This window comes from Nymphaea colorata, chromosome 3 (genome assembly GCF_008831285.2).
Source record: "Nymphaea colorata isolate Beijing-Zhang1983 chromosome 3, ASM883128v2, whole genome shotgun sequence".
Lineage (NCBI taxonomy): Eukaryota > Viridiplantae > Streptophyta > Magnoliopsida > Nymphaeales > Nymphaeaceae > Nymphaea > Nymphaea colorata.
In genome coordinates, this window is record NC_045140.1 from 10,439,595 (window position 1) to 10,465,620 (window position 26,026).

The following is a 26,026-nucleotide window of genomic DNA, read 5'->3' on the forward strand; positions in this document are numbered from 1 at the left end:
AGCCCAACGGCTAGTTTAGCTCATCTCTTCTTATTCTCTCTTATAAATATCCTTGTAACAGTCTTTGTAAAGGAGAAGCTGTGTTTTACAGCCTTTATATTGTTTATTGAATGAGTATTACTCTTCTTCACTTGGCCTTAGTGCCTTTTTGGTATTGTATGTATTCTTTGTGACTGTTATAGTCACTTTTCACAACTAATGTGCCCATTTCCTTGTGGACTGAAGCCTTCCATACTGCTGTATACATAATAAATTGTTTGCCTATGACACTCTTGATGTCTAAATCGCCATATTTTACACTCTTAGGCAAACAACCTGATTACAAGAACTTGAAGGTTTTTGGTTGTGTATGCTATGTTCACGTTGATGCTGCCTTGAGGAACAAGTTTCAAGACAAAGCTATTCAATGTAGATTTGTTGGATATGCTGATGAATATAAAGGTTTTCGATGCTATGATCCAACAACTAAACGTATCAAAACTTCAAGAAATGTCATTTTTGATGAACATAGTTTTGATAATACAAATGAAATGCCTATGACCATTGAATCTTATGATCCCTGGACCAGTACACAGTTATTCAATGCAGATCCTGTTATAGAAAATGATGTGCCTCAAAGTGAAGATTCAGAGAGAGCAATACAACCGTCGGATATGGCTCAAAGTGAAAATCAAGAAGATCCAACACAGACATTAAGTCATCACGAAAACAATAATGAACAGAGCAACGATGCACATCGGTATTCGGGTCTTATCTACAGTCGACGACTAAGGGACAGAGATGCTCACAGTGAAGAAGACAACATGCCCCACCTTAGAAGATCCCAACGCATTCGTCATCCCATTCACAGGTGGGTTAGCTATGATTCTTTATCACTTGATTTTCAGTTATTCATGGCAAAAGTTGGCAAGGAGGAAGAACCTACTTCATTTGATGAAGCATCAAAATCACATCATTGGAGAAAGGCTATGAAAGAAGAAATGGATGCCTTGCATGAATGTGGAACATGGGAGATCGTTCCGAGGCCACACGAAAAGAACGTAGTGGGCTCCAAATGGGTATACAAAATTAAATACAAACCTGACGGCAGCATAGAAAGACACAAAGCAAGGTTAGTAGCAAAAGGGTTTACACAACAATATGGAGAAGATTATGATGAGACATTCAGCCCTGTGATCAAAATGGGAACAATTCGCGTGATTATATCATTGGCAGTTGAATATGGATGGAGACTACATCAAATGGACGTAAAGAATGCTTTTCTTCATGGTGATTTAAGGGAGGAAGTATATATGGAACAACCTCCAGGATACACGAAAGGAGACTCTCATGCATGGGTTTGCAAACTAAGAAAATCTATTTATGGACTTAAACAGGCCTCACGTTCGTGGTTTGACAGTTTCTCTTGCAAGGTTCAAGAATGTGGTTTTCGGAGATGTCCTCTAGATCACTCTCTTTTCATTTATCGAAAGGAAAACATATTTACTTTACTTCTTATATATGTTGATGATATTGTTATCACAGGCAATTCAGAAAAACACATAGAAGAAGCTAAAGTTTTGATGATGCAAAACTTCAAAATGAAAGAGCTTGGTGATTTACGATTCTTTCTTGGAGTGGAGATTGATAGGCACAATAATCGCCTCACATTGACACAACAGAAATACACGTTGGATTTGTTGAAAAAGTCAGGTATGTCTGATTGTAAGCCTGTTGGAACTCCTAGTGTTCTAAATCAAAGACTAAGTGCTCAAGATGGGGAGTTATATGAAGATCCTACGCAATATCGAAGTATTGTTGGGGCACTTCAATATCTTACATTTACTAGACCAGATATTATATATGCTGTGAATCAAGTATCCCAATTTATGCATGCACCTAGAGATACTCACATGGATGCTGTCAAAAGAATATTAAGATATCTTAAAGGGACAGCAGGAGATGGCTTAGTTTATGGTAAGAGTGAAAATATAACTACTGGACATCAACTTATGACATTCACAGATGCAGATTGGGCTGGAGATCCCGATCAAAGAAAGTCCATTTCTGGTTTTTGTATTTTCATTGGACGTAATCTTGTGTCTTGGAGTTGTCGAAAGCAAAAGGCAGTAGCAAGATCCAGCACTGAAGCTGAATACAGATGCATGGCTGCAGGTACTGCTGAAGTTACATGGGTTAGACATTTGCTAGAAGACATTGGAGAAAAGATTAAAACATCAATGTTAATGTGCGATAATCAAAGCGCTATTAACATTGCCTTTAATCCCGTACAACATGGTCGAACAAAGCACATTGAGATTGATCAACACTTTGTTAGACAAAAGGTGGAAGACAAGGAAATTCAGCCTATTTATGTTCGTACAAATGAACAAGTTGCAGACTTATTTACAAAAGGATTAACAAAGGAACGATTCTGGTTTCTAAAAGGCAAGTTGTACATGGTGCAAAACCATGCACAACTTGAGGGAGGGTGTTAAAATATAAATCCTTCACCAGCACGTTGAAGAGGAGTCTCTTAGGATTCCACCTCCTTGTAGAATGTGTTAAAATATTTAATGTCCTTGTAACATGTGAAGAGTCTCCTAGGATTCTATGTTATAGTTAATATCCTTGTTATATGGGAAGTCTCCTAAGATTCTATGTTGTAGTTAATATCCTTGTAATATGTGAAGTCTCTTAGGTTTCTATGATGTAATTAATGTCCTTGGAGCTTGTGAAATCTCCTAGGATTCTACGATTGGAGACTCTTAGAATTCTGAAAATGAGATTATAAATAGAGGCCGTGCAAACCATTTTGGCTACGGCTTCTTCTCCTCAGTTTCTTCTTGTTTTCATTCTCTCTCTCTCTCTCTCTCTCTCTCTCTCTCTCTCTCTCTCTCTCTTCCTGCGTGAGTGTTGTTTTCGGGTTACAGATATTGGTGCTACATTTCTATCAAGTTTGAGAAGAATTCAGGATTAGCATCCAAAGTTACTAGCATCTACTGGAAAGTAAGAGGAAAATAAATAAATAAAAACTTAAAGATTAATGTTGTGCATAATTGGAATTTGGAACAGACAAGAAGTCAAAACAATCAAAGGAGGAGATAGATGAATAAATGACTTGATGTGGAAGCAGAACAGGTAAAAACAGGAGGCTTCTGCAACAGTGGTTAATTCATCGAATACATAAATATGATCAAATGATGCTGAACATGAAAAGGACATTGAGAGCACCTCATTTTCCATGTCAGATGTGAAGCCATACTCTGTCACCTCTGAGAAGTAATGTGAAAGAAATGCAGAAACCTTAAATAACAAGACATAGATCAGATATAAGCAAATTAAAGTGAATAAATTCAAATGAATTCAAACTGAGGAATAAATTCAAATAAATACGTTTGCATTGGTAGGACTGGAAGACTGCATCGATCAAACAAGCAACCAAGAAGGAAAAGGAAACACACAATAAAGGCGAAAGCATCTAGGCAAATTTTACATCAAAAGACCAAACCTTCTATTAGTTCAACATAAACAGAGAAGCTAGACAAGTGAGAACCATGCAACACACCACGATCTTGTTCTTTTTGTGACAACAAAAGACTATTTATAGTTGACGTACAACCAAAATGAAGCTACTCTGTTTAACATTACCATCTGAGAAAAGGAATGGAATCAAAGGACTGTCTTCCTGAAATATATACAGATAAAGAGGTACCACATATTATAACTCTTAAGAAGCTGAATACAGGTCAAGACATCAAATGATGCCAAGAGTGAAGAATCTATGAGATATATCCAAGCTAAACACTTATTTCATAAGTATAGTGTGCTGCTGTCCTCAAACCTGGTTGGTCTTCTCATCACATTCAATCATGTAAGGAAGTCTAATTTGATTTCCACTAACATAGAGCTAAATAGTCACAAACATTCTCATATATTCTAAGCGTATTAAGTAAGCTGTTTTACTGTAATGATGTTTAATGCAAAAGCTTGTAACAAGAAAAAAAAAGCACAAAAAAAAATTTGAACCTTTTAACAGACAGGATGTGAAATGAATCACAATTTTCCTTTAAAGATACACCATTTATTGACCATGACAACACAACAATGACTACATACATATGAAAAATATCTTATCCAGTTCATCTTAATTCGTAATTCTCATAATCACATAAGGGTGCTTTCTATGTCACATGGGTACGGGTACAATTCAGGTACTGGTACAAAGATACGGGTACAGACACTACAATTTTATAAAATGTGGGTACAGGGGTACGGTACGATATACATATGTATATATATGCAAAATAACACAAAAAAAAAATCAAAACACAAGCAAAATTTAAATAAACAAGTGATTTAAATTTTAAAATAAAAACATTACATGTTAATGAACAATCTAAAAACAGAATGAAATTGAGTTGGAAAAATTAAATCACGTAAAGTTAAGCAATTTGGATCGGTTTTGGTCTAAAAGTACCCAAGTGTGTCTAAGTACCCACTTTCGGTACGGGTACGGTGACACGGGTACGTGGACCTTATTGAAGTATCCATGTGACTTAGGGTGCTTTCAATAACTTGTAGAATTATTCAATAACTTGTAGAATTATACTATTGGGAAACTGTCAAAGTTATTTCCAGGAAAATCAAGTGATCCCAGCTGATTGAGCTGCTACAAATAATGTGCAATAAATTATTGAATAAGGTACACATTTAATGTTTTTTGTTGGGCCGAAGAAAAGAGGTGGTCAATTTATTCTGTAAGTGAAGGAGGCCGAGTGGAACAGAAGATAGAGCCGACACTTTTTCCAGTACGGGAGCTAGAGGAGAGACCTGCGACTTCAAACGAGAATCTCCCTTTTTGTTGGTGTCTAACCGCAGCAAGCAAGTAGAGCCGTGAAGTCAGCAGTTACAGGCGAGGTTGATTTCTCAAAGAGAATTCCTTTAACGGCTAGGGGCTAGTGATAGAGTCTATTTTCCGTCCCAGTGCAGTTCCTTACCGTCTTGGCAATTCCACTTTCCATCTCGAAAAAGCCATCTCGACTCACGACTACTTGAAAGTCAAGCTAACAAAACTTACTGTGGCCAACTCTCAACTTGGTTACCAAACCACCTACTAGTCTGTGGGACTAGTCGACTAGCCGGTGGTCTAGCAGCTAAGTCCTGGCCGAAAAGTAACCAGGGTTTAGTTGGGAGATTAGCGCAGCAACTAAGTTGACTAGTTGCTGGCTAGTTATTGACCAAACTGGTTTGAGACCATGCAATTTACATCTGGTTAGTCCTTTTCTTTTTTTTATCCCTTTTTAAGTAGGACAACTAGTTTTGTTCTATGTCACATAGGTACAGGTACGGGTGCCAGTACAGGTATGGACCGTTTTCAAAAAATTTGCGTCGAGGGTACGGCCGTGTATATATATAGAAACTTAATAAGAAATGATAAACAAGTAAACAACATAAGATTATCTATGACAAGTAAACAACATAGAAAACATATGTCAACATAAACAAGTAAACAACATAGAAGATATATACTAATGGCTCTTCGGGTGAGCAAGGGGTATTAATCCCACCGCCCGAAAAAGGCCCGAAGGCCCCCCCATTCCCCCTGCCTCCAGGGTCCTGAGCTGCGTCGGTGTCAGCGATAGCAACGGTGCACCCTTCAGCTTAGATGCCGCGCCCTACCGCCTTAAGACACAGGAACATAACGCCCACGGGAATCGAACTAGAGACCTGCCTTAGTACAGGCCCCTAGCTCAACCAGCTACGCTAGCAGTAGTGTGTTTAAGAAACGTATGAAAAACTTTAAGCATAGGGACAAAATACATATCAACCTCAAAGTCATTTGTTGCATATATTGCAAAGTATCAATGGAATGAGGAAAATCATCTACCAAACATCTGAGCAGCCCCTTAGACAATCAAATACGAACCACGACTCAGCATTGTCGAACTAGAATCTAAGTGCTAAATGTTGAAATGTAATGGGCAGTTACATAAAACGACATAGGAGCATGCACAGACACATGGTTATCTGAAATATATATATATATATATATATATATATATATATATATATAGTTGCATATAAATGTAAAAGAGAAAGGGCAGACAATACGATTTTCGAAGAAGAAAAAGAAGAATAGTTGATGCAGGTCATAGAGAAGGGCAGACAATTCTAAACATGTCGTTGAAAGTAAACGGATAGACTGCATATATATATATATAGTTGCATATAAATGTAAAAGAGAAAGGGCAGACAATACGATTTTCAAAGAAGAAAAAGAAGAATAGTTGATGCAGGTCATAGAGAAGGGCAGACAATTCTAAACATGTCGTTGAAAGTAAACGGATAGACTGCTGGACGACAGGAGACTACCGGGAAAAAAAAAAGCTTAAATATGAAGCTTTGACAAAGAATGCCCAAATCAGTCGACGGAGAAGTCGCTGAACAACAGCAGCTGCGTCGCCCTTCGCCAAAGATGTTGCCTCTCGCTGGAAACTGCTGAAACCAGTCGACGGACCTATATCTATGACAGAACTGCATGAAACTGATGCCTAGGGGAAAAAGTCATACCCTGCCACATAGATACTACTGATGCCATTCAGGTCTAGCTATCCTGAACTACAAGCACTTGAACAGTGCCTAAGACCAGCAGGGTCACACACTTAACAATATATTGCTTCAACTCTATGCAAGTAGAACCCAAAATGCACCATGAGAGCGCCTATTAAAACATGGTCCAACTCAGAAGCACCAAATCTATCTAGAAGAATATGCCCCTAGAAATATCCAAAACATGCTCACCCAGTTTGAACCATGTAGTTGCTCACATAGGCTTAAGCTGAGTGCAAACATTCACACTTGCAGCACAGCACAGTCACCAATATCATTTTCAGCAACATTTTCTTAAGTTTTTTAGAATGTGTTTTTCCTGAGAAAGTTCTTGGTAAATTTTTGGAAATTCTAAAATTGAATAAGGAAAAGATCGAAAGAGAAGCTCTTCAAGAAAATAACAATATACAATGTGTTTGACAATATCTTGAAAATATGACCATATCTTCCAGATACTATTGGTCGCAATTTTATCAAAGTTGGTCTGGATCAACCAATCGAACCCGAAGCAGTGCAATCGCAATTCAATGCACCACCAAATTTAATCATGCCATGTGTCATCCTTTTTATTTTCTATTACTATATTTTCATTTTCAAATTTTCTAAATTTTAAATCTTCTGCCTCTAATAATATTCATATTTTGCCACTTCAAAAATAATCTTCATTTCTGTCTGATTCTGCCAATTCATTGAGCTTTCTTGCTACATCAATCGCTTCAGAAACCGATTTTGACAGCATTCATTGGCAGGCTCTGACATAAAACACATACTCTGAATGCACATGTACCTAAGTAAACACACTGACTTGCAAAGAAGTAGACACAATCTCATAAAATGTGCACCATTCTGAAACTGTTCATAACATACTAATCAAATTAAGAGCATTGCAAGCACATGAATTATACATAAAGTCAGAGATACAAATAAATTTAACGTGAAATACACATCAGAGAAAGATCAAAATGGTGACCAGCAACATAGAATTATGAATTGCAAAAAAAGCACCACATAATCTCCATTGGCCTCAACAAAATTAACAGCTGGACACATAATGGTGAGCTACAGATCCTCACAAACCATGCGGCCACGAAATTCTGGAAACACCCGCTGGGTCTTCACTGTGATGTAGTTTCTTTCCTACATTACCACATTAACAACCAGAGATCAATACCAAAAGAGGAAAAATCATGTCTGGAAAAGCAAAGAGTTCAAAATTCTCAGGAATTTGACCATGCTAACTTCTATTTTATTCTTAAAACTAGAAGAGGTGAGTTATACTGATGTAAAGATTATATGCCAAGTCAGAAAAGTCTCAGATCAAAGTATCAAACAAATAACTTTACAGCAATAGTAGCATGTGCACATCACCTGAAAAAAAAGGCACACATACACAAAAATAGGAAAGAACAGAAGCATACTCCTATTTGTGCACACACACACACAGGGAGATCTACCTGCAATATTTTCAATATGGTAGCATAAGTTGATGGTCTTCCAATCCCAAGTTCTTCCAACTTCCTAACCTTTGATGTGCAATTTGAAGAAAAAGAGCATTCATAAAAAATTTGCTTTTATGCTGGAAAAAGTTTGCAACTATAACAGAAACATAAAACAAAGCCTAAAAATAGAGAAATTAGATCATTGCTAAACTCACCAGTGTCCCCTCCGAATACCGTGGCGGGGGCTCTGTGGAGTGCTGCTTTGGCTCCACCTTAGCAAAAGTTACTTGTTCTCCAGGCTAAAGTACATGCTTAAGTCAATTAATATGAATAACATGTTTTCAGAAATGATACACATTAAACTTCAAAAGTAAAAGCACCAATTGGAGCTTCATGTGCAACATAACTAACGTAAAAGACAAATGGATACAAGTATACAACAAATAAAAAACCATTTAACACTGACATGACTCTGACGGTTTTTTATTATCCTATTTGCAATAAAATTATATATTATGCCCATCTGACCCAAACAAGACTTGCAAAATGTGATATTAAAATGAAGATTAATGCTGAAACATCCTGCAGGGTTTTAATATCTCATTGAGCATGATACAAAGAATATTTTCCTTAAATGAGGTAGGCAAGCAATTCTTCCAAGTCAGTATCACAAGCATATAATAAACATCATAGACATCCCACATTCCAAAAGAATATGCAGTGTTCCAAACTTGCTCAAACAATCCAAGTGGATTGCAGGAGTTCAATTTTCCAGTAACTAATCACGTACAATCCTGGATGCAGCCATGAATATTTTAAATAGAAAATAGCCAAGATTAGTAGTAAATTTTCTAAATTGATGAGCAACTATCCTTTTGTTAAATAGTACAAACACGACAGCAGGATAGGCTTGCTTCTGGTGGCACATGGTACCTTTGCTAGATCCAAGCAGGGCCCTTAAGTGCCTGCAAAGCTTATGAAGAAGCAAAATCAGTGGCTGGCTGATTATCATAAGGTTTTGGCTGCACTTAGACCAGTCACAAGCCACACCAAGCTCATTAATTTTAATGCAAAACCTAAACAATAATCGAGCACGGATCAGCCTATTTCATCTGGCATCTTCATACTTTTGTGGCCAAGACTGAAGGTGCCCAAAGCCTGAGGCATGCCTTACTCAACGTCCATCCATATCTTGTCAGTCCCGTCAATAGAATCCATAGATGTAAGCTTGATTTGCTAAACATGATCCTAACCCTATGAAAATTGGGAAGTGCCATGTCATGGTTAAGGATATGAATGCATACCTTAAAAATAGAAAGCAAGTGAAAAGCATCCCCTCCATCAACATCATGTTCATCAGCTTGACCAAGAACAGTAGCTTCTTCATCCTAGAGAAAAAGGTTGTCACTAAATAGGCATTCAAAGGCTACACACACACGCATATATATATATACATATATATATATATATATATATAGAGAGAGAGAGAGAGAGAAAGGAGAGACATTTAGACAAGCAAAATCTTTAGGTTACCTTGTAAACAGCCTGACTTCCAAGGAAATCAATTTTAGAATCAGTTGAACGAAGTCTCAGGCTTTCTCCTGGGTCCAAAAAATCAACTTGCACCTGTTGCAAAAATTTGTCAAGAGGTAGAAAGAAACAGATAAGATATCAGCTAACAGGGAAACTTCCCTGCCAAAAGTTACCGTTCATAAGAAACAAAAAAAAATTACTTCAACAAGAAGCAGACAACTAGTTCAAGAAAAAGGATAAATTACGTCTGCCTGGCAAGATAATGTATCCATATAGGAAATTTTTTTCTTACAGTAAAATGATGCATAAGTTTCCCCATTGTGGCCAATAACAAAGTGATTCAACTTTAGTATACAAATCCTGTGTTTTCTTATTATTTTCCATTTCTTTCCTAATATTTTCTGAAAATATATTCTGTGAGGTATGTGACTCTCCCTTATGAGTTTACCCGTGTTCACATAAATTCCACTAACTATTCTATTTAATCAGTATCAGGCAATCAGCTCTTAATTTGGCAGCTCTTGATTGCTTCCAGAGATTTGCAGTAAAAATATGTGTAGCATTTCCAGCAAATAAAGGTGATGTGCTACATGTGTAGTATTTCCAGCTAGTGAAGGTTGATCCTCCTGCATATCTACAATGCAACATATATCTTCTTATCTTTTTCTATTTATCTTTCACTTCCAAAGATTCACAATGAGAAGTAATTATGCAACATATGCAGCAACAATTAATAATTCAATTTCGATTAGAAAACAGGATGAGCTAAAAGTGGAACTTGAGATAGAGAAATACAAACTAAGAGTATAAAATGCATACAAAGGACAGAAGATACCCACCTTCAAATAGATAGCAGGTTCCATCTGGCATGCCATGGTGCGGCACCATATAAGTGTATAAAGCTTCAAAGAATCTTCATCAAGCACACCAGACAAGGCAGCTAATAAAAAAAAAAATTATAGAATCACGGAATTAGGCAAGTGACTCAGTGTGTGTACATGTATACCTGCTTGCATATGTGCCCTTTGTGTGTGTGTGTGTGTGTGTGTGTATGAAAGAGAAAGAGAGAGATCAATGAAATTCTAGCCATGTGGAGCTGACTGAATATGACAAATGTATACATGGTAAACGCTGTATTTCAGTTGGTCTTATAGCTTCATGAGCCTCTTGAGCATTTTTCACCTTCTTCAGAAATTTTCGAATGCACGTTGAAGCAAAACCCTTCCCATATCTAGACAAGAAAAAACAAAGTTCACTAAATTGTTAGTGAAAATTAACAGGTAGGAAAGGAAATCAGCAACATATGTAATTCATACACTGAAGCATTATCAGTAGGTATAATAAGTTCAAACCTATTAATTACTAGCATATTTTTACGCTAACACATGCAAAGAAACTTTGATCACTATTACTAAGTAAAAAAGTTTGTAAGGATTCTAGAAATCAGAGGATATAGAACATCGACATGCTATGTGAAACATATATATACACACACACACACACACACACATATAATATATATATATAAATAGTGTACATCAATGCTCACCACTCACTTTTGCTTTATAAGAGGTCATGAATCAGCCCGCATTTCATAAAGGAAACATGGGTCATGGGTATGGGTGGGTAACATTTTTATCTTCATAAAATTTTTGCACTTAAGAGGAAATTGGATAGCCACATGAAGCAATGGAACACTAAGAACAAATGGACAAGCAAGGCAATGACTCAGACATTCACCTTTCAGAAACAAATTCAAGGATGGATTTTGCAGCTTCATCAGAAACCTAGAAAAACAACAGTCAAAAACAGTAAGAACATGAACAGAGTGCAAACTGTTGATGCAGATAACAAGATTTCAATATTGAGAGACACAGCATCAAGCCTCTGAACACCCAATTAATGAACATAAAGTCAAGTTGGCCAAGAAAAGAGAACAAACAGATCGGCCATGAAACCTTTATCTGTAACAAAGCTTTCACAGTTTATCTTTCTTCCTTTTCCTTTCTCCAAGAACTGGGTTCTGATGTGGTATTCTTTTTACATATTAGCCGCACACATGCACCGACTACGTAACTGCCTTCAGAGTAATGGGATGTGAGAAACACATACATCCTTCTAACTAACTATATCTGTTGTAAAATACCATATAAAACGTGGACTTCAGAAACCAAAACCATTGGTAAAAGAAAACATGAACACAGTCCTCCAGCTTGTGAACTTTGTGTCTAGGTAAAAATCTTCAATTTTCCGTCTAATTAAGTTCTTATCAATCTCAAATTACTATTTCTGCTGCTATAGTAGATCAGATTAGAAGAGATCTTAGTAGCATTTTGGCTGTCATGGGGAAGAGCAATTTTGAACCTTTTCTTTACAACTCAGCCGCCGTCTAATCCAACTAATCTCAAAATAGTTCTCATCATTGAGCTTTATTATCACCAATACTAGATCTGGCCGCCATTTGATGCCTTTGGCTGCCTCACGATGGGCCTGTCATCAATCAAATTCAATAACCTGGAGTATATCTTTTCTCTTCTGGATCTCTCTCTCAATCTGCACACAAGTGGGCCATAATGACCAGCGTGCCACATTATGTGAATTTGTCATAAACTTGGGTGGCAACTTATCTGCTCAAGTATCTAAGAAACTATTTTTATAGCTTCCATGTGTATAAATTCAAAAACACCATTTTATTACAAGGTAACATCAGGCCTTGCAAAGGTGAGATATCGATACCCTTGCTCATACTTATGTGGCTTAAGTGGTGAAAACGCAAGGCTCATCAGGCTTGCTTTTGGCAACAGATTAATGGTGTTTCTATATTGAGTCAAGAAAAGAAGATTTAAGTTTATCATCCACTAGCACAACCAGAAACTCTTTAAGCCACCATAGGCCTTCCACCTGGAATTCTTGCCCATGTGCTATTTGACTGCTCTAGTTTTGGCCCTAAGAATGACCTTTGATAAAAATGTGTAACATGTATTCATATACCAGCCAGAGGAGTGAGTTTAAAAATCACACCATAGATACGACCAATGATTGGTAGTCTCAACTGCCAAATCAAAGTGAAAATTTGCAATGCATGTCAATGTCACATATATCCTAATTTTGAAGACTTACAAAATTATGATAAATAGTGGTCAAGTTTAAAAATTTATCGATTACAGGAATATAATTGCAGAATATGCTATTCAAGGCATCAACCAGTGTCAGGAAAATCATATTCACTCCATTTTCTTCTCAAGCAGCAATAGCCTCACAGGTGTAGATAAAGACTTTCAGGTCCAGTCATATGCAATAATCTTTCCAAAAGAAAAGATAGACACAAAAGATCATAAGATGAAGATACATAAAGAAAAAAACAATTTAACACGCACATACTGTGGTAGAGAAAGATGGACTAAAAGAACTACTCAATATCTAGTTTCTATATTAAATTAGTATCAATTTAATTAAAATCAGTAAAACTAGGAAAAGAGCCTCCCATGGAGATGTACAAAAGTTGTCAACCAAGAAAATTAGCAGCTTACATAAATCACCAGACAAATGAACATAATTTCACCATAAAGTGTTTCTTCTGAACTATCTTTTTTATTCACAAACAGGATAATAAAAAGACTTCAAGAGTGTACCAACATGAAAGCTATCAGTACGGATATATGTTATCAGACCAGTTGCTTCATCATTCAATAACTTCACTCCCTCATAAAGCTTTTGGGCCAGCTGTAATCAAGTAACAAAAGATCAGGGATCTCAAACATATGTATCACAATAATAATAAAGAGAAACAACAACAAAAAAAAAAAGGAAGAACTTGGCCAATCTTCTAATTCTATACTTAGTAAACACATTACTTTATTTTAAAAATGTAGATCTAATAAACAAATGATCCAATGGTATTTGATAAGAAATGACAACAAGAATTATTTCTGGAGCATAAAAAGAGATTTCTCATTTCATTTTATACCCAAGTTTCGAGGCAAAATGATGCAGGGCAGGACCAGACCCGTCACTCTCCTGGGTGCAGTTCTTCGCCTCAGGTTCCACTTTCGGGCATCAATACAGTTCATGAACCTTCAACCGTGGGATTCCCTGTGGACCCAGAGCACACACGAGAGGAGGTGCCTCTGCGTAGGTATTCGAAGCAGACCAAGGGTTGAATTGTAATTTTGAGTTATGTAGAAATACGAACAAGATGAGGAAGAGAAACAACGATCACGATGTAACGTGGAAAACCCTCAACACGAGGGAGAAAAAACCACGAATGAGGAGGAGTTGGTGCCCACTAGCAACCAGACTCTCTCTCCCCTTAGATTATCATTAACTCATAAGGATTAGGGTTACATGACTTAAGTAGTGCCCAAAACGGGCTACAAGGCGGGTCGGGTATGGATCCGGACCCGAAACATACAATCTATCAACACTCCCCCTCAAGTTGGGCATACATATCAAACATGCCCAACTTGGATACATTCCTCTCAAATGAAGCTGAAGGAAGAGCTTTCGTCAGAACATCAGCAGTTTGGTCTTCAGACTTCATGTAAGGTAAGATCAACTCTTTCGCATCAATTCTTTTCCGAATGAAGTGACGATCAATTTCAACATGTTTTGTTCTGTCGTGAAGAACAGGATTGTTGGCTAAGTTGATTGCAGACTTGTTATCACAGTACATCTTCATAGGTCCTTCAATCTCTATTCCAATGTCAGTCAACAATATCTTCAACCATAGTAACTCTGACACTCCCATAGCAACTGCCCTATATTCTGCCTCTGCACTGGATCTAGAGCAAACATCCTGTCTCTTGCTCCTCCATACAACAAGGTTTTCTCCCAAGTAGACATAGTACCCTGTAGTAGATCATCTGGTATCACCACAACCTGCCCAACCCGCATCAGAATAGCCCTCGATGTCCACAGTCTCTTGTTTCACATACAGGAGTCCCTTGCCAGGATTTTTCTTCAGGTAGCATAGCACTCTGTCCACAGCCTTCAGATGTGCATCAGTTGGTGCATGCATGAATTGGCTCAAAACATTCACTGCAAAGGTGATATCAGGTCTCGTGAGGGTAAGATAAATCAGCTTCCCAACCAGACGTTGATATCTTCCCTTGTCTTCTTCACAGAGAGGCTCTCCATCTCTAAGACTCAACTTGTGCCCAGTGTCAAATGGGGTAGGAGTAGGTCTACATCCCAATTTACCAGTTTCTTCCAGCAGATCTAATGTGTATTTCCTTTGGTTTAGTACAAGACCAGTACTAGACCTAGCAACCTCCATACCAAGAAAATACCTTAGCTTGCCAAGATCTTTGAGATCGAATTCTGTAGCCAGTAACCCTTTTAGCTTGATAATCTCCTCCTCATCCTCATCATCTCCTGTGACAATCATGTCATCAACGTAGACCAGCAGGAGAGTAACCCTGCTCTCCTTCTTCTTCACAAACAGAGTGTGATCTCCATTTCCTTGTTTGTATCCATGACGTATCATCACTCTTCTCAGTCGTTCGAACCACGCTCTGGGCGATTGCTGAAGGCCATATAAGGCCTTTTTCAGCTTACAACATTTTTCTGGTTCTTCATATCCTGGAGGCATATGCATATATACTTCTTCTTCGAGGTCACCATTGAGGAATGCATTCTTAACATCCAGTTGATACATCTTCCACTCCTTCATCACAGCTAGGGATATAACCAACCTCACAGTCTTCATTTTCGCAACAGGAGCAAAGGTTTCCAAGTAATCAATTCCATATTTCTGGCTAAATCCCTTGGCTACAAGTCGAGCTTTATATCTTTCAACACTCCCATCTGGTTTGTACTTGATGGTATACACCCATTTGGATCCAACTAAGTGAGCGGCTTCAGGAATCTTCACCACTTCCCATGTCAAATTTCTTCTCAGGGCATCTATTTCTTCTTTCATTGCATCAGCCCACTTGGAGTCACTTTGAGCTTCAACAACAGTCCTGGGAATCACAGCCAAAGAAAGAATAGAAACAAAACACTTGTAATCTTTTTCAAGTCTGAAATAAGAAACAAAATTACCAATGGGGTGTTGAGTACATGACCTGACACCCTTTCTCAGGGCAATGGGAAGATCTTCATTCTTCTTTTCAACCTCATCATGAGTCTCCACGGTCTCCACGGTAGGACTTGGTTCATCCAGGGAAGGAGTGGCATTGGGATTGGAAGTAGATCTAGCATCACAAGTCATCATCTTTGTCTGAGTACCTCGTCTAGAGTAGAACTGTCCAAACAACTGAGGGCCTTCCTTCTCAATGCTAGTGTCACACCTTTCCTCCTTCTCAGGCACATCAACAGTAGTAAGTGATTCTGCTTTCTTGTAGTCCAAAAAATCTATAAACTGAAGTTCCTGTCTCTGAGAATACTCTTCCCTGCCCACAGACTGCTCCCCCTGAAGAGGATTCTCACCAAAGTAAGAGGCATGTTCCAAGAAGGTAACATCTCTCGTAACATAAACTCGACCAGTAATAGGATCAATACATTTGTATCCTTTTTGCGTAGGAGAGTATCCAACAAAGACACCTTTGATAGACCTAGGATCAAGTTTCTTGACATTTGGACTGTGATCATGGATAAAACATACACAACCAAAAACACAAGGAGGAAGAGGAAATGGTGGACGACTGCCAGGAAGCACCGAGTGGGGAGTCCTACCATTCAAAACATGACTGGGCATGCGGTTAATAAGATAGGCACTAGTAAGAACTGCATCACCCCAATAGTGTTTAGGAAGATTTCTCTGAAACAAAAGAGCCCTAGTGACATTAAGAAGTTGACGATTTTTCCTTTCAGCTACCCCATTTTGAGGGGGGGTGTAACTACAAGATGTCTCATGAACAATCCCCCATTGTCTAAGAAACTCTTCAACAGGCTGACACATGTATTCACGGGCATTATCGGACCTGAAAGTTTTAACATTCGCACCATATTGGGTATGCACAAGAAGAATGAATGTCTCGATGATACGAGGAACCTCACTGCGGTCTTTTAACAAGTACACAAATGTAGCACGAGAGAAATCATCAATGAAAGTGATAAAATACTGGAAACCTTGACGGGTATGAATTCCCGAAAGGTCCCCATACATCAGAGTGAATCAGGGAAAAAGCTTCATTAACACAACTAGAAGAAAGAGGGTACGAAGCCCTCACATGTTTGGCAAACTGACAAACATCACAAGAAATGGAAGACAAATCAAAGGAGGAACACAAGTCTGGAAACAAATGTTTCAAAATCCCAAAAGGTAAATGCCCAAAACATTCATGCCAGTACATAAAAGACTGAAGACAATCTTCTCTTCTCTTATCTGTCTTGCGGATCGCTGTCAACAGAGCAGTAGCCACACGTATGGGAAGACGATATAATCCATCAGAAGCTAAACCAATCACAATCCTCTTCCCTGTCACCAAGTCCTGCAAAACACAGCGATCGACAGAGAATATAAGTTCACAATTCAATTCTTTAGTAAGTCTACTGACTGACAAGAGATTTAAAGGAAACTGGGGAACATGTAAAGCGCCCTGCACATGAAATTTGTCCAACAAGGACAGAGTGCCTTCGCCTGCCACACAGGTAGAGGAACCATCTGCAAGAGAAACACGTTCCTTTCCTGAGGACAACTTATACTCATGAAACAATTTTGGATTACTTGTCATGTGATGAGTAGCACCACTATCGACAATCCATTCCCCCACAGAAGAGTTACCTTGATTGCCAATAACTGCAAGAGCATGATTAGCTGTAGTTTCCTCTGAGGTCTCAATCTTGTTGACATCGATCCTGCCCAAATAAGCCCTTAGTTCACGAAGTTGGTCAGCAGAAATGGAGACTTTTTCTCCACTGAATGCTTGCACCTCAGACACAGGCGTCCTCCCAATAGAAGACCTCCCTTTGTTTCCCTTCTTCTCTGGATGAAGATCCCAACAATAATCCACGGTGTGACCTGTCTTCTTACAGTGAGTGCACCGGCGAAGGGATCTAGACGGGCCGCCAGGACCACGACTCACGAGAGCGGATCTCTCGTGATAGGGTACAAGTTCCCTCTTCCCTTCCTTTGTAACAAGCCGTCTCTGTTCTTCCGCTTCAACACAGGAGTACACATCTTCAATACTAGACACCTCCCCTGAATTCAGAATCTGGCTGCTAACACCTTCAAATTCATCATTTAAACCTGCTAAAAAGAGGAACACCCTGTTTTACCATTCATGAGCAACATAAAGTGCCTGATCATGGGGACAATGCCAAGGAATATCAGAATGATAGTCAAGCTCTTCCCAAAGCCCCATAGTACTCTGCAACAGAAGAGTTCCCTTGTCGAATGCCATAGACTGTCTTCATTACTTGGTAAGTACGAATTGCCGTTTTCTTTTGGCCATACATTTGCTCTAGGACCACCCACATGTCTCTAGCAGTCTTCTTCTGAAGGATAAGGGGCTGAATATCGGCGGAAACGGAATTGACAATCCAAGTTTTCACTTGATTATCCTCAAGAAACCAAGTATGCCACACATCACTTGTTCTTGCTGGTTCGGGGTTGCTCCCATCGATATAGGCCATCCGACCACGGCCAGCAATCCCCATAGTCATAGCAGGCGACCACAAGAAATAGTTCTCCTTTGTAAGGCGAAGAGTGATGACCTGCATGGGAACATTCTCAGTTCTAAAAGCCCCGATTTCAGTTTGATTTGTGTTGACGGTTGACAAGGAAGAAGCTGCGATAATCACAGACCAGTCTAGCAACGGGCGAAGTCCGGTCGGCAGCAAGGGCAGCAGGGAGCAAGGCTCGGCAACGAGGGAGGCAGGAAGCAGCAGCACAATACAGCACAAAAATAGGCAGAGAGCAGGCAACGAACAAAAAACGGAGAACGCCGAAACCTCACCGGCAGTAGAGACAGCAAGAGGGCGGCGCTGGAAAAAAAAAACGAGAGCGGCGCTGGGCGGGTCGTCAGACCAGGCGGAGTCAGACCGCCGGAACAGGCGGAGGAAGAGGCAGAGCGGCGCTAGATCGCCGGAAAACGGGCGGCGCTGGGCGATGCGTCGGGTGACAGAAAGCGGAAGAGAGGAACGCCGCTGGGCAGGTCGTCGCTGGGCGGAGGCGGCCGGAACCTGAGCGGCACTGATCAGGGCGTCGCTGGGCCGGTCGTCGCTAGGCGGAGGCGGCGGGAACCTGAGCGGCGCTGATCAGGGCGTCGCTGGGCGGAGGCGGTGGCTGGTGCGACGGACGAAGCTCGGGCACGAGCGTCGGGCACGGGCGATGAACAGTGCCGGGCGAGACAATGAACAGTGCTTGGGCGAGCCAATGAACAGTGCCACGATGAATAGTGTCGGGCGAATCCTCCTCCAACACGGGCAAAAAACAAACCAGTAACGCCGGAACTTCACGGCTCTGATACCATGTAGAAATACGAACAAGATGAGGAAGAGAAACAACGATCACGATGTAACGTGGAAAACCCTCAACACGAGGGAGAAAAAACCACGAATGAGGAGGAGTTGGTGCCCACTAGCAGCCAGACTCTCTCTCTCCTTAGATTATCATTAACTCATAAGGATTAGGGTTACATGACTTAAGTAGTGACCAAAACGGGCTACAAGGCGGGTCGGGTATGGATCCGGACCCGAAACATACAATCTATCAACAAGTTACATATGCTATTTTGTGATTCACTTTGTACATATGTTCATGTGATATCTATGTGGGTCTATTTGGGTCGGGCACTTGTATAGGACCCGACCCGTTGCTACTCTCGCCCATATAAATGGGTGACGATTCTATTTTGCATACACTGGATGTTGAATGAAGTTAAAAGTTACTTTTGTTTTATGTTGTCTTCTAGTGTAAGTACCTTAGTTTGAAGTTTCGTTCATCTGCAAGTTAGATTACATCAGATTGGTATCAGAGCGAGGTTTCGTCCCTGCCGTGTCATGCCATGGCTACAAAAGAAACAAAAGAAAAGGAAAAGGCAAACGACTCTACTGTTACAGAAAAAAACTTTGCAAAGTTTACTTCCAAAGTAAATGAAGGAAATCCTGCAGAAGTCATGCAGTCTAAAGAAGAAAATCAAGAAAACTTACAGCAGACTGTGGCAAAGCACGGATTTGAAATCACCCGCATGAGACAAGATCTTGCTATCGTAACCAGAAACATTGATGAAATCAGAGGAATGCTCTGCTTGGTTTTGCAGAAAGCACAAAATAAAGATGAGAATCACCAGGCGTTTCCTGCTGCAAACAATGTTCCCAACTTCTGCGCAATAGGAGCTGAAGGAGGTGAACAGTCACGGAACCACCTTGCGAGAGACATTGACATTTTGGGGGAACTGCGTCAGGTGGGAGTTCAATCGGAGCTCCATCGCTGGGTGGCGAACCCTATCCGACATGAAGACCTCTCGTTGTTCCTCTGCATTCGTCTGGAGCGTCTTCCTTCCATCGTCAAGTGGAGGCGACAACCCTGCCCACCAGTCAGCAGGCGATGATGCTCTGTCCGGCGAAGGGAGCAACGGCGACGACAGCTCTTCCCATCACGATGGGTGGACCAGGTGAAACGCGGCGGGCTTGGCCATTTCCGTCGCCGGCCGGTGGTGGAGATGGAGACGTTGCAAGCAGCTCCGCTCGACAAAAGGGGGCAAACCTGGTGGCGCCTCCTTCCGACCGGCTGCCACCCGTCGCCCTGCCTCCCGCCGCAGATCATGGACCGAGGGAGAGTCGCCCTTCCCCTGCCGTTGGTTTCCCCTCTCTGCCTCACGCAGAAAGGGGAAACCTCGACCCCGACCACTCGAATTCTTTCGAGCGCCCCGACGGTCGAGCCGGTCTCTCATGAGACCGGTTCAAACTGAATCGGGAAATGACCCTGATTCGGATCCATATCGCCTGATTCATGGGTATATGGGTTCGAATCTGGGTCCAGTTTACATAAACACCCCTTTTCAACCCAGCTTGGATCCGATATTGTCTTCAAATCCAACCCCGCCCTACATATTTGGCTTTGAACCTATTCCAAGATCCAACCAAGACCATAATCGAACCCGGAACCCACCCATTTTGTTTCTTGGACCGGGTCGGACCAAACTCATTCTCTTATGGATTCTGGATCGAGTTCAAACCTAGCCTTCTATCCACAAAACCCGATCCACAATCCAACCAAACCACTCTGGGTCCGACGAATAGTTTAGGAGCAAACCCAATCCAACCCAAACCTTTATCCAAACCCCTATCCAAATCCATCCTTAAACTCATACCCAAATCCACATGTGAATCCTTTTGACGCCTCATACCCATTCCCAAATCCATACTCATATCCCTATCCAACTGCCCATGTGACCCAAGCCCCAGATCCAGTTCCATTTTGTGCAAGCACAGTTAGGGAACCGCCACTTCCTCAGGCTCCACAACAAAGGTGTCAGCGGATGGGTCCCCTTGCAAATCGGACCCACCCGAGGCCACCTCATGTTGAGCCGTACCGACACCATGCGCCAGCCGAGAATGACAGCAACTCAGCCTATTCAGATGATGACAAGTTTTGGCGCGCACATCCAGCAGGACCAGTTGACCATCGACACAAGCGTACCACAGATCGTCCAGATCGCGCCACCAAATATGGGGTGAGGTTGGACCTTCCGGAGTTTGTTGGGCGATTCGACGCACAGGAGTACTTTGACTGGGCATATGCAGTCCAGTTCTTCTTCGATTACCACCAGGTGGAGGAGCATCACAGAGTGCCACTTGCTGCGACTAGACTTCGTGGGCTTGCACAGACACGGTGGTTTGAGCTTCAGAGATCGTATGAGCGGCGCGGTCAGCGACCAGTGCAGGCTTCGGGCGAGATGCAGAGGCTGATGCAAACCAAATTTGTACCTTCGGACCACACTGAGAGGGCATACAAGGAGTACCTCAACCTTCGTCATGGCTCGAGATCTGTAGCGGATTACACGGCAGAGTTTCATCGACTGTCACTGCGTCTCCAGATTGTGGAGACTGAGCGTCAACAGGTTACCAGGTACGTTTCTGGTCTTCGTCCCTCTATTTCTGATGAATTTAATTGTACCAGAGTAGATACTCTAGATCAGGCAAGCAGTTATGCAATTTACATAGAAGAAACCTTGAAACGTAAGCATGAAACCCGATTGTCTATGGGTGACGCCTCACATCACCCCAAGTCAAGTTTTCCAACTAGGGGAGCTAGCTCCTCGAAACCTGTTGAGTCCAGGCCCGTACCACCTTCCTCTGGTAAAGGCGAGCAATCAGGTCCAGCCTATAACACCCGGTCTAAAACTCGTAATTCAGACCAGACCATCTGTTGTTTAGGTGTCATGAGTTAGGACACTTAGCTTCAAAATGCCCAAATTCCAAAAAAAAAAACTCATTTGGCAGAGACTATAGAGGAACCGCCAGATTCTGGCGGTAAGGAAGCCTCAAGTGGCTCGTTTGATGTGAGTTCTGATCCGGATGATGTTGTACACTTTGATGGTGATGACATAAGCAACCTTTTATCAATATGTCACGTCTTGACTGCACCCAAGGAAAAGTCAGATTCTTCATGGTTGCGTAGTAACATTTTCAGGACTCGATGCAAGTGTGGGATATATTTGTGATGTGATTATTGACAGTGGTGCGTGTGAGAACCTAGTTTCACAAGAAGCAGTTACTACCCTAGGTCTGAAGCTCGAGAAGTGCACTCAACCTTACAAGATGGCTTGGTTTAAAAAGGGAGAAGAAGTTAACGTCACCCAACGGCGCCTAATAAAATTTTCTATGGGACAACATTACCTGGATGAAGTGTGGTGCGACGTTGTTCCAATCAATGCATGTCACGTTCTTCTTGGTCGACCTTGGCAGTATGATCGAAAAACTATTCATAATGGGCACAAGAATACTTATTCATTTAGATTTAAGAGCGGTTGTCTTGCTACCCACTAAGGAAACCACAACACAATGAGTTGGTCGTCCAGTGCAACCATCCAGTTTTGTGGGACTATCTCATAAAGAATTCTTAGATCATTGTGACGAAGATGGGTTTTGCTATGCTTTGGTTGTTAAACTTGTGTCTATGATCTCATCAGACATTCCAAAAGAGGTAGTGCCACTCATTTCTGAGTTTCAAGACATTATGCCAGATGATCTGCCTCCAAGATTGCCGCCAAACCGAGATGTTCAACATGCAATAGACTTTTTCCCGGGAAGTAGTTTACCCAACCTACCTGCTTATCGGATCAACCCCATTGAGCATGCTGAGTTGCAGAGGCAAGTGAATGAACTGTTGCAAAAGGGTCACATTCGAAAGTGTTAGTCCATGTGCAGTTCCAGCTTTACTGACCCCAAAGAAAGATGGCACGAAACAGATGTGCATGGATAGTCGAGCTATCAATAAAATCACCATTAAGTACCGTTTTCTCATTCCGAGATTGGATGATATGTTGGATATGCTAGCGGGAGCTCAAGTGTTCTTGATGATTGATTCGAAAAGCGGATACCATTAGATAAGAATTCGAGAAGGAGATGAGTAGAAAACTGCGTTTAAGACACGAGATGGGCTCTATGAGTGGCTAGTCATGCCATTTGGATTATCCAATGCACCCAGCACTTTCATGAGTGTCATGACGCAAGTCCTTCGGCCGTACACTGAAAAGTTTGTTGTAGTGCACTTTGATGACATTTTGGTTTTTAGCCTCATAATTTCTGATCATCTTGGTCATCTGTGTCAAGTCCTGGAGACCTTGCGCAAGGAAAAGTTGTTTGTTAATGCCAAGAAATGTAGTTTCCTCACTTCGAACCTTGTCTTCTTGGGGTTTATTGTTTCGTCAGAAGGAGTGCAAGTTGATCCCTCTAAGGTGCAAGCTATCATAAATTGGCCAACGCCGAGAACAGTGAGCAATGTCAGGGGTTTTCATGGTTTAGCCACTTTCTACAGGAGATTCATAAAAAACTTCAGCACCATTATGGCTCCTATCAAGAGTGTCTCAAGGGTGAAACTTTTAAGTGGACCCAAGCGGATGAGGATGCCTTTTGCAATATCAATGATCGTATAACTCATGCCCCTGTATTGGCTTTACCAGACTTCACTAAGGTATTTGAGGTAGAATGTGATGCCTTCAAGGTTGGAATTGGAGTTGTGCTTAGTCAGAACAAGAGGTCAGTCGCTTTCTATAGCGAGAAGCTAAGCGGAGCAAAATGTCAGTACTCTACCTATGACTTGGAGTTCTACGCTATTGTACGAGCCCTTCGATATTGGAGACAGTATTTAATCTACAAAGAATTTGTTTTGTATACAGATCATGAGGCACTTAAGTATCTACATAGTCAAAAGAAGATGAGTGCTCGTCATGTCAAGTGGGTTAATTTCATGCAAGAGTATACATTCTCCATTCGCCACCAATCAGGGAAGATCAATAGAGTTGCAGATGCCCTCAGTAGAAAGAACAACCTACTGATGTCGTCCATGTCTGTGGAGGTAATCAGATTTGAAAATTGCAAGGACATGTATCATGCTGACCCAGACTTCAGCCACATTTGGTCTGAGTGCCCTAGTGCGTCTCAACCCCTAGACTCTAAATTTTCCATTCACAATGGCTACCTTTTCCGTGGGAATAAGTTGTGTATCCCTCAATATTCATTACGATTACAACTTATTGCAAAACTCCATGGTAATGGAATGTCGGGGCATTTTGGACAGGACAAGACATACTCTTTGATGGATGAACGCTACTATTGGCCCAAGATGAGGAAGGATGTCATCAAGTTTGTTCAATGTTGTCGTACTTGCCAAATCGCAAAGGAGCATAGTCAGAATAGTGGCTTGTATACTCCCCTGCCTATTCTAGATAGGCCCTGGGAGCACGTTTCTATCGATTTCATTGTTGGACTTCTCAAGACGGTCCGTAGAGTAGATTCAATCTTGGTAGTTGTGGACAGATTTTCAAAGATGGTCGTTTTCATTCCATGCAAGAGGACGACAGATGCGTCATTAGTTGTCTCTTACTATTTCAAAGATGTGACAAGGTTTCATGGACTTCCTCGCTCAATCACATCAGATCGAGATACGAAGTTCTTGAGTCATTTCTGGCGTTCACTATGGTCTCTGCTTAATACTAAACTTCAGTTCAGTAGTGCTTACCATCCTCAGACCGATGGACAAACCGAAGTAGTCAATAGAATTTTAGGAAATTTACTCAGGTGTCTTGTAGGAGAAAATACCAAAACCTCGGACTTAGTATTACCAATAGCTGAGTTTGCATATAATAACTCAGTCAACCGTTCCACTAGGAAGACTCCTTTTCAAGTGGTATATGGTCGGTCCCCAAACCATGTTGTTGACTTATCCCCAGTACCAGGTGCTGGAGAACATGCTCCAGCGGCACTTGATGCTATTGAGTATATGTGTGATGTCCACAGTCAAGTGAAGCAGAAGCTCCAAGAGAGCTATGAATTCTACAAGTCTCGTGTTGATCAGAGTCGTCGAGATGTCAACTTTGAAGTGGGTCAACAAGTTTGGGTCTACCTACGACCCGAGCGATGTCCTCTTGCTACCTATAGTAAGTTAAATCCTAGGAAATATGGCCCTTTCCGTATCAGTCGTCGTCTAGGAACAAATGCTTATCTGCTTGAGCTTCCTGAGGATTGGCATATTTCGCCGATTTTCAATGTTTTTGATCTGTTTCCTTACTCTGGTAACAATGATTCGTTAGATACAACTTCTCTCCAACCAAAGGAGAATGATGCAGGGCAGGACCAGACCCGTCACTCTCCTGGGTCCAGTTCTTCGCCTCAGGTTCCACCTTCGAGCATCAGTACAGTTCATGAACCTTCAACCATGGGATCCCCTGTGGACCTAGAGCACACACGAGAGGAGGTGCCTCTGCGTAGATACTCGAGGCAGACCAAGGGTTGAATTGTAATTTTGAGTTACATATGTTATTTTGTGATTCACTTTGTACGTATGTTCATGTGATGTCTATGTGGGTCTGTTTGGGTCGGGCACTTGTACAGGACCTGACCCATTGCTACTCTCGCCCATATAAATGGGCAACAATTCTATTTTGCATACATTGGATGTTGAATGAAGTTAAAAGTTACTTTTGTTTTATGTTGTCTTCCTTGTTGTCTTCTAGTGTAAGTACCTTAGTTTGAAGTTTCGTTCATCTACAAGTTAGATTACATCACTCAAAAATCTACATTCAAAACATAAGAAAGATATGATTGATGACAGTCTAGCACCAGCACCAGTCCACCTGGGGGTGTTCCAAGAAAAAGAAAGATCCTCATTTCTTTCAGGAGGATGACATGGCTCAAATCGAGCAAGGAATCCAGGCTATTGAAATGACTGAAGGTTTAGATATGTCGAGAATGCAATATAAATGTTTAAAGTTAATAATCATAGCTATGAAATGTCTAGAATCATTGATCTCCCGACTCTCCCGATGTTAACGGCATATAGATCAGGTACATCA

At 41.0% G+C, this 26,026-nt stretch overlaps 1 protein-coding gene across 1 annotated transcript in view; it reads right to left on the reverse strand.

Moving 5' to 3' along the window:
* LOC116250105 (uncharacterized) overlaps positions 1–26,026 on the reverse strand; it is a 61,822-nt gene that overhangs the window by 20,755 nt on the left and 15,041 nt on the right. Inside the window, exons 4-13 of the mRNA XM_031623498.2 lie at positions 13,200–13,286; positions 11,304–11,350; positions 10,685–10,794; positions 10,403–10,503; positions 9,564–9,656; positions 9,335–9,418; positions 8,246–8,329; positions 8,046–8,114; positions 7,669–7,728; positions 3,214–3,285 (exon numbers count right to left, since the gene is read on the reverse strand). Of these exons, the coding sequence (XP_031479358.1) occupies positions 3,214–3,285; positions 7,669–7,728; positions 8,046–8,114; positions 8,246–8,329; positions 9,335–9,418; positions 9,564–9,656; positions 10,403–10,503; positions 10,685–10,794; positions 11,304–11,350; positions 13,200–13,286 (807 nt within the window). The remainder of the gene's footprint in view (positions 1–3,213; positions 3,286–7,668; positions 7,729–8,045; positions 8,115–8,245; positions 8,330–9,334; positions 9,419–9,563; positions 9,657–10,402; positions 10,504–10,684; positions 10,795–11,303; positions 11,351–13,199; positions 13,287–26,026) is intronic.